General features: G+C 44.5%; 1 protein-coding gene across 1 annotated transcript; it reads right to left on the reverse strand.

Annotated features, from left to right (window-relative positions):
* Positions 1–1,917: 1,917 nt before the first annotated feature.
* On the reverse strand, positions 1,918–2,844 carry LOC120379953 (olfactory receptor 1019-like). The gene has a single exon (XM_039497464.1). The coding sequence runs from the start codon at positions 2,842–2,844 to the stop codon at positions 1,918–1,920; it is 927 nt and encodes a 308-aa protein (XP_039353398.1).
* Positions 2,845–9,987: the final 7,143 nt, after the last annotated feature.

A 9,987-nucleotide genomic window follows, 5' to 3' on the forward strand; every position in this document is an offset into this window, starting at 1 on the left:
TACAAGCCTCAAACTGCTGAATGAGCTTTAGGTTAGGGAAGGCTGTGCTTCCCAAACAGCCTGGCTCTGCCCCCTATGTGACCCCCACCCACTTCCTGACCCCAACTGCCCACCCCCATCAGAATCCCCAACCCATCCTGCTCCTTGTCCCCTCACTGTCTCCCAGAGATCCCCCACAACCACCACCCGGGACACCACCCCTGCTCCCTGTCCCCTGACTTCCCCAACCCCTATCCACCCCCTCTCTGAGTCCTGACAGATCCCCAGAATGCCCACAATCCAACTCCCTGATTCCCTTTCCCCTGACTGCCCCCCCAACCGCTGCCCCCTCCCTGTCCCCTGACTGTCCCCGGGACTCTTTGCCCCTTATCCAACCCCCCCGGCCTGGCCCCTTACCCTCAGCTCCCCCCTCACCCGGAGCCTCAGCATGTCGTATTCAGGAGCATCCCTGAATAGCGGTGCAGCACTAACCCTAACCCTAACCCCCTGGAGCTCGCAGCCCCGCCCCCTTACCACACGGCTCTGAGCAGGGCGGAGCTCAGGCCCCGCCGGAGCCACACTGCACCACTGTTCATGGATGCTCCCGGATACGATGCGCTGAGGCTCTGGGAGAGGGGTGGAGGCCGGGGCGGGAGCCTCACCCATTCTCTTGGGGGCCCCTGCGGAGCCCAGGCCTGGGGCAAATTGCCCCACTTCCCCCCACCCCCCGCGGGTTTTACTCATCCCTTCATAGCATGTTGGGGAAATGAGGTCAGCAATGACTCAGCAGATGACTTAATAGGTGACAAACATCCATTAAGTTTGACTCCAATGCCTCACTTTACATTTTGGAATCTTTGTGCTGAAGAAACTGATGGGGTTGACTTATTCATTTGGAGGCATTTTGTTGTTTCTTCCCCCGCCCCCACATGTATATATTTTAATATAAACACTGATTTCTGTCTGTGTGACAAGAAACAGGGGAGGGGTGAAGGGAAAGCACTCTAACATCTATGCCTCCGTTTCCTATTCCTTATTTCCTCCAAATTCCTGTCTCTGACCTTAGCACAATCTCACTCCTCACCCCTCCCATGGGGTACAAAATGGGTGGGACTGTAGGTGTGCATTTCAGGTATATTTGGGCCTGCTAAGAAGGAGGAGGTGGGAATGGGGACACAGGCAAGGCTCTGTGGTATCAGAGCAGGGAACAGAACACTGGGAAACAGACTCTGCCGGCGTGTAGAGCTATGGATAGGTTTGCTTGGAACTAACCCCAATAAACATCGCATTGCCTGCACTTCGGACTTCTGGTCTTCTGCTTTCTGTCTGCTTGACAAGAACCAGAGGAGGGATGAAGGGAAAGCCCTCTAACACTCCTATCTTCCCCCAGTTCATAAGTCAAACTGGGGCTTAGGTGTCTGGCCCCACAGAGTGAGTTAACAGTGCACATGCTCAGACCAAACAAAATAAATTAATTAATTACTGAAATAATTTAACAATCATAAAGTTCCCAGGGTGTTTTCAGTACAAAGTACATGAGATATATGCTACTAAACTTTCACAGCAATGGTTCATGAGTCTAGAATGATCTCACAAGATCAGAGTCATGGATGGAATGATGCCTTTCTTGTGGATATGGTGGTTGGGAATATTTTAAGCCCTTAGATTGGGTGAGTGGGATTATTGTAATAAATCAATGTCTTTGGCTAGTGGGAATGGCCAGGTACACTGCCATAATGGATGGGAATGGCTTTGGTTGGTATCTATGCTAAATGGGAATGCACCAGATTTGGGGCTGAGGTAACTGAAGAAAAAGTCAAGTTCCCTCCATCCCTACTGTGAATCCTGGTGCTCAATCAGCTGCCAAATAATTTAGGGAGACTTTTTTTTGGCAACACATTGTTGCATTCACAGAAAGAACTGGCTCCCTCTTCATGGCTATTTCCTACTCCTTCCCATGGCTTTCTTGAAGGCAGCTTGCACATCCTTGTTCCTGAGGCTGTAGATCATTGGGTTCAGCATGGGTGTGACCACGGTGTAAAACACAGAGACCACTTTCCCAATGTCCATGGAGTAGCTAGAGGAGGGGCGGAGGTAGGTGAAGAAACCTGGGCCATAGAACAGCAGGACGATGAGGAGGTGGGAAGCACAAGTTGAGAAGGTTTTGCATCTGCCCTGGGCTGAGCGGATTTTCATGATGGTGGATAGTATGTAAGCGTATGATGTGGAAATCAACAGGAAGCAACTTCCACCTACTGCTCCACTGAGCAGAAAAACCAACACCTCATTAAAATAGGTGTCCATGCAGGCCAATTTGATCAAAGGAGGGATCTCACAGAAGAAGTGATTGATTTCATTGGGACCACAGAAAGGTAGCCTGGCTATGAAGAACGTATGTAACATTGAGTAGACAAAACCACCTATCCATATAGCAATGGCAGAGCATATACAAGTCCTGTGGTTCATGATGGTTGCATAGTGCAAAGGCTGGCATATTGCCATGTAGCGGTCATAAGCCATCAGGGCAAGAAGAAAAGATTCAGATCCAGCAAAGGAGATGAGAAAGTACAGCTGGGCAATGCAACTGGAGAAGGAAAGAGATTTAATCTTGGCAACCAATGTCACTAGCATATTGGGGAGAGTGACAGAAGAGTACGAGATGTCTAAGAGAGACAAGTTGACCAGAAAAAAGTACATAGGAGTGTGGAGAGTTGTATCCGTCCAGATAGCCAAGCAAATGGAGAGGTTGCCAGCCAAGGTCAGCAGGTAGATAATCAGGAAGCTCATGAAGAGTAACGGCTGCATTTCTGGGAAGCTCGAGAGGCCCAGGAGTCTGAATTCTGTCACTGTGCTTTGATTGTCCATGTCTGTCACTTTACCTGCATGCAGGAACAAATAAGGTGAATATACACAATTGAACACAACATGTGGATAATACAAGACGGTGGAACGGAGAGAAGGTATATGTATGCTAAACATACGCTCCACCATCTCTTCGTTTTCAGACCACATTCTGTAGTTCAGGGAACATTTCTGTCTATCAAGCTCTTTCGAACATAATTAAGCCTTAAGCACTAACGTTTATTATTAATTATTATTATTATTACTTCTAGATATATTCCCATGTAACAACCTAAATAATAACACTTGATGTTCAATATTTATTCTGGCTGCACAGTCCTAATTTACATCAATCCACCATGGAAATTCAGCAGCTACCCAAAGTTTATATTCTATGTTTCAATTTGTTTCCATCTTAATGACAGATTCTTTTTAAATAAAGGTTTAAAGCTCCTGTTAAAATGGTAACTTCTTATCAGGGCTGGTGGAAATTTTTCTGCCCCCAAAACCGTAAAAGCACATGCTGGAATCCATCTTGAATCAGGAGAGAAAGTTCATGCCTAAAGTTAAACAAATGTTTAGATGTTTTCCTCAGTATGGATAGATGAATTCCTGATTCCCCGGGCAACCTGGGCAGCAGTGACCCTGAGATGGTTGAGTTCAGGATGCTCACAAAAGGAAGAAAAAAGAGTAGCAAAATACGGACCCTGGACTTCAGAAAAGCAGACTTTAACTCCCTTAGGGAACTGTTGGACAGGATCCCCTGGGTGGCTAATATAAGGGGGAAAGGAGTCCGGGAAAGCTGGCTGTATTTTAAAGAAGCCTCATTGAAGGTGCAGGAACAATATGACAGATGATTTCAAAAAAGCTGAAGTACTCAGTGCTTTTTTTGCCTTGGTCTTCACAGACAAAGTCAGCGTCCACACTGTTGTCCTGGGCAACACAGGATGGAGAGGAAGTGAGCAGTCCTCAGTGGTGAAAGAACAGGTTAAGGACTATTTAGAAAAGCTGGACATGTACAAGTTAATGGGTCCAGATCTAATGCATCTGAGGATGCTGAGGGAATTGGCTGATGTGATTGCGGAGCCATTGCCCATTATCTTTGAAAACTTGTGGTGATCGGGGGAGGTCCTAGACAATTGGAAAAGGGCAAATATCATGCCCATCTTTTAAAAAGGGAAGAAGGAGAACCCAGGAAACTACAGCTCATCTCAGTCCATGGACCAGATCCTCATGGAAACCATTTTGAAGCACTTGGAGGAGAGGGAGATGATCAGGAACAGTCAACATGGATTCATCAAGAGCAAGTCATGCCTAACCAACCTGATTGCCTTCTAGGATGAGATAACTGGCTCTGTGGATACGAGGAAAGAAGTGCACGTGATATAGCTTGACTTTAACAAAGCTTTCAATACAGTCTCCTACAATATTCTTGCCAGCAAGTTAAAAAAGAATGGATTGGATGAATGGACTATGAGATAGATAGAAAGCTGGTTAGATTGTCGGGCTCAGCGAGTAGTAATGAATGGCTTGATATCTAGCTGGCAGCCGGTATCAAGCGGAATGCCCCAGGGGTTGGTCCTGGGGCCAGTTTTGTTCAAGATTTTTGTTAATTATCTGGTTGATGGGATGGATTTCAGCCTCAGCAAGTTCGCAGATGACACTAAGCTGGGTGAAGAGGTAGATACGCTGGAGGGTAGGAATAGGGTCCAGAGTGACCTAGACAAATTGAAGGATTGGGCCAAAAGAAATCTGATGAGGTTCAGCAAGGACAAGTGCAGAGTCCTGCACTTAGAATGGAAGAATCCCATGCACTGCTACAGGCTGGGGACAGACTGGTTAAGCAGCAGTTCTGCAGAAAAGGACTTGGGCATGTGCCCTTGTTGCCAAGAAGGCTAACAGCATATTGGGCTGCATTCTTAGGAGCATTGCCAGCAGATCGAGGGAAGTAATTATGCCCCTCTATTCAGCAGAGGTGAGGCCACGTCTGGAACATTGCATCCAGTTTTGGGCCCCCCACTTCAGAAAGGTTGTGGACAAATTGGAGAGAGTCCACCAGAGGGCAACAAAAATGATTAGGGAATTGGGACACATAACTTATGAGGAAAGGCTGAGGGAACGGAGCTTGTTTAGTCTGCAGAAAAGAAGAGTGAGGGGGGATTTGATATCAGTCTTCAACTACCTGAAAGGGGGTTCCAAAGTGGATGGAGCTCAGCTGTTCTCAGTGGTGGCAGATGACAAACAAGGAACAATGGTCTCAAGCTGCAGTAGGAGAGGTCAGGTTGGATATTAGGAAACACTATTTCACTAGGAGGGTGGTGAAGCATTGTTATGGGTTACCTAGGGATGTGGTGGAATCTCCATCCTTTGAGGTTTTTAAGGCCTGTCTTGACAAAACCCTGGCTGGGATGATTTAGTTGGTGTTGGTGCTGCTTTGAGCCGGGGGTTCAACTAGATGACCCCCTGAGGTCTCTTCCTACCCTAATCTTCTATGATTCCTTTAGTCCCCTTTGAAAATTTCTCAGCATTGGTACCTCACTTTGCCATCTGTACAATGGGATTTACCATTTCACACCTTGCAGAAATAAATCTAAACATTAATTGAAATTCTAAAGCAAAACTTGTTTTGTCTTTGAAATTCAAATTTTTAAATATATTTTTCATATGAAGGTGGAACAATTTTAATCCCTTCCTATGTGAAAATTGTTTCCATCTTACTTTTGAGAAAGAGAGATTTATTTCTTCTTTGTTCTTTTAAAAATATTTTAAAAATCCTTTCACATGCACAGAATATTTTTAATTACACTGAAAATGTAAAAAATGGAAAATCACACCATAGAGACAAAGAAATGAATTAACAAAAATCTTTCAAATTATGCATTTCCTCACAATGTTTTCTATTTTTTTGATAAGCTCTAATTAATTCATAAAATATTTTAAATATGTTCAGATAAATCAATAGGAAAATCAAACAGATTTTTCAGAGTTTGTAAAGCAAAGCACCTATACGTCTTTGCATGACTGGGTTCTTAAATACATATTCTCTGCAAAATTATGAACTGCACTTGTACTCCTTCAAATCTATTATTTTTCATCCCACGCTGTACTTTTTTTGTCAATGAAACTATAAATGAAATGTTAACTACTGTCTGTTCTTTTCACAGGGAAAGGATAGACACTGTTCTGCACCTAGGTGTTTTCATGCTGGGTGTCACATATTCCAATATTAAACAAATTGTTTCTTTCTGACATGCACTTACCTGCATGCTCCAGTCACCATGCACTTTCCATGAGGCAGCAGATCTCCAGAAGAAAACAGACCTTGAAAAATTCAGTTTCCGAAAACCTTCTGCTGGTTGTCCATTCTCCCAAGCCTTGGAGATGTTCTAATTGGTCTCCTCACCTTTCTGATGACACAGATAGCTGCAGGATATTTGTTCTTCTTAATCTGCAAAAAGTTGATCCAAGGAGCATTTATAAATTATAGACCCACAGACGTAAGTGATGGTTAAGACCCCCTTGAGTGTCTTGCCCATTCTCTTGGCTCAGTAGAAGGATTGTTTCCTACAGAATCCTCATGTGCTTTCTCCTATCTAATTTTAAATGTCAACAACCTTGATCATGTAACTTTCTAAGGTTTCCCAGTGGGCATTGTTAAAAAATTAGTGGTATTTCACCATCAAGGCCTTGAGCTTTCCTTTCATTGAAGTCTACAGCATATCTTCCAGTGCTTTGAGCCTGAGAAGGAACACTCCTGGGGTTGTGGTTAAATCAGTGGAGTGAAGCTCAGAAAACCTTACCTCAAATTCTATCCATCTGAAGCAGATCGTTTTTGTGTCTTTGAACAAATCACTCAGGCAGATTTGTAAAGGTATTTAGGCACCTAGTGGGATTTCAAAAGTAACTAGGTGCCAAACACCCATTGGAACCAATGAGTTTTAGGCACCCGGATGCTATTGAAAATCCCTCCAAGTACCCAAATACCTTCTGTGCCTTGGTTTACCCATCTTTAGAATGGAGACAATCATCTTTCCTTTCTTTCTTATTTATTTGGACTGGTATTTTTAAAAGGACCCTAAGGGAGTTAAGCACTCAGCTCTTTCTACAGTTATATGCTCTATCTTAACCACAAGTAATAAGCTCAGTGAAGGAATTTCTTGGTGAAAATCTCTAGTTTGTGCTATGCAGATGGTCAGAAGTAGATGATTTTAATGATTCCTTCTGACCCCAAAATTTATGCATCCACAAAATCTAATTTATTTTCAATAGCAGTTGGGCTCTTAACTGCCCTAAGCGTCTTTGATAAATCTTAGATTAGAAGGTTTTTGGAGTATATAAAATATGTATATACAATGACTAGGAGAATGGACTCCTGATCTCATTTGGGACTTTTAAGTGTATATAATAAAGAATATATGTTTCTTTCACTAGATGTTTATTTCTCTGTCAGCAGATCTATATCTGTGCCAACAGATGGTGGCTACATTCTTTTTGCTATCTGGGGAAATTTCCTTAGGCTAAAGTTTCCAGACATGAAGATCTACAGTTAAGCATCCAGGTGCTTAAGTGACTCACAATGTGACTCAGTCACCTAAATCCCTGTTTTAGCCTTCACTGCAATCCACAAAACTCTGGCCAAAAACTTGGTGCCTATGTTTTCAGGGTCAAATTTCCCTAGGCACCTCTGTTTCTGCCACTGAGTATGGGCAGTCCTGGCTCACTCTAGGAGTTCAGACACTTAACTCCCACATAAGCCCAAGTATGATAGGTGAACTGGCATAAAATAGGCAGGCAAAGACCTATTTAGTGTGCAGGACCTGATCCAATAGGCATGCTCAGTATAAAGTATTAAATAAAGCTTTCATTTTAACAGCATCTCTTGTTCCCTTTCCTGTTAGCTGAAGAGAGCTTATAGAAGAAAAAAACACCTCTTGTTTGACAGTCTCGCAGATGGTAATAACTGTCCTTTTCAGTAAAATAAAAGAAGTTGGTTGAAATGAGCTGGAGGTATTTTTATTGCTGCTCTGTTAATGTCCTTTCATTGCAGCCAACCTGTGGGATTCAGCTGGAGCCGGTTGAGGTGTTGGACTCATCTGTGTCCCTTTCTCTGGCCTGGTCTGGTCCAGATATCTCTCAGGATGAGGACAAAGGAAGCCCAAGGTCCCAGAAGATGGTAGGGGTGGCAGCTATGATGATGAAGCCTGTTCCAGTAGCCTGCGTCCAGGGGCATCTCCAGACCCCAGCACGCCAAGCGCGTGCTTGGGGTGGCATACTGCGGGGGCGCTCTGCCGGTCACCGGGAGGGCAGCAGGCAGCTCCGGTGGACCTCCTGCAGGCGTGGCTGCGGAGGGTCCGCTGGTCCCGTGGCTTCAGTGGAGCATTCGCAGGCACGCCTGCGGGAGGTCCACCGGAGCCACGGGACCGGCGACCGGCAGAGCGCCCCCCGCGGCATGCCGCCCTGCTTGGGGCGGCAAAATGTCTACAGCCGCCCCTGCCTGCATCCGTTCTTCCTTACCCCCACCCATTTCTTTCTTTAAGGACTCAGAAAGGGGAGCAATGGGTGGAATAGCACATCCTGTTATTATTTTGTCCACCAATTAGGCCTAATATACAACACACCAATTTTGGTTCACTAATTTATGGCTCCACATCTCTTGTTTTTAGCAAGCATGATTTCAGCAGTCCGTGAATTATATCAACAAGAGCTTTTTGTTTAGACTAATTCAGTCTTTCTGTCTCCCTTTCAAACCTTCTCCCATCAGAGTTTGTTATTATAGGTTATTGTGACATCTTATGAACTTTCACATAATTTTTACAGTTATGGTCAAAGTTAGGGTAAATTTTTAGCCCCAGTTTTCATAACAAGGTTAAACTCCCTGCTCTCCCTGAAAGGAAAAACAAAGATCTGAGCCAGGGTCTCTCACACCTTTCAGGACAGTGTGCTAACCACTGAGATATGGGCTATTCCAATGGACAGCTCTCCTGTTGAAACTGTTCCACTGCGCGCTAAATAATTGAAGAGTCACTGGGCCAGAAAGAAACTGTCAATATGGATGATTTGATAGCTTGGTGGTTTGCTCCTTAATCTCTGAGGTGGGAGACCTGGAGTCTAGTCTAGTTTTCCTGCTTCAGTGACAGTGGAGCAGCTTCAACCGTAGAGACTGAGGGAGGGCTTCATCAGAATATTACACAGGTCAGTGGTTTGGCCACACTTCCAAGAGTTGGAACACCCCTGTATAAATCCTTTCTCCCCTCAGGTATAGGGGGACTGTGACACTCTGTGCACCAAAGCAACACCCTGGCACCCCCACATTCACCATTGTCATATAATTATGATATGTTTTGTACAAAAGATGCCTTGTGAGGTATCATTCTAAAAGTCTTGATCTGTTGAACATTAATATCCTGTTGGATTGTATGTACTGTCATTGTATGTGAAGTTATGAAGTTTTGTGTGTTACTGAAAGATGTTGTGGAGTTGGAAACACCCACCACTAGCCTTTCAGATACAACAGTGCTAATGGACCAGCAACAAAGACAATGGACCATGGAAGAGCTTATCCTCACCTGTGGATGCTTCAGTCAGCCTATTGACAATGGCTGCCATGACTCATTGGCAGCAGGCAAGGGCATGTGACGAGATCATATGATGCTGAACTCCATTTTGGTATCTGTATTTTTCCATAAACTGGGCTGGGAAATTGGCTTGAAACCAAGGGATTTCTTCCAAATGGAATAAACTATAAAGGGGGGAAGTGACATCACCACAGCAGCCCACTCCCCACAAAAGAGAACATTGGAAACACCTGAGGAATGAAGACTGGACTTGGGGAAGTACTGATGCCACGCTAAAGGGTTTTTCTAGCCTGTGTATGGAAGCTTGATGGACTGTTGTACTATCTAACAGGGTGAGACACTGCTTGATTCACATCATCATGTTCGCATGCACTTGTGGAAGCATTGATCTGGATGATTTTGAGGGTGCTGCTTCAGTTCAATCGGTGGTAAAGCACCCCAATACACAATGACTTCAAATGGCATGAGACAATTTTCGAAGACCATTCCTTGAAATCGATTACTTTCTGATCGATAGATGACGGATCATGCAGGATATTTCAGTAGTGCCATCATTCAATATCGGTAGCGATCATCGCCTACCGAGAGCCAG

The sequence above is a fragment of the Mauremys reevesii genome, linkage group 13 (genome assembly GCF_016161935.1).
Source record: "Mauremys reevesii isolate NIE-2019 linkage group 13, ASM1616193v1, whole genome shotgun sequence".
Lineage (NCBI taxonomy): Eukaryota > Metazoa > Chordata > Testudines > Geoemydidae > Mauremys > Mauremys reevesii.

Bases quoted from the DNA above. Each gene is read 5' to 3' on its own strand.
- LOC120379953 (XM_039497464.1), bottom strand. From the start codon at position 2,844: ATGGACAATCAAAGCACAGTGACAGAATTCAGACTCCTGGGCCTCTCG.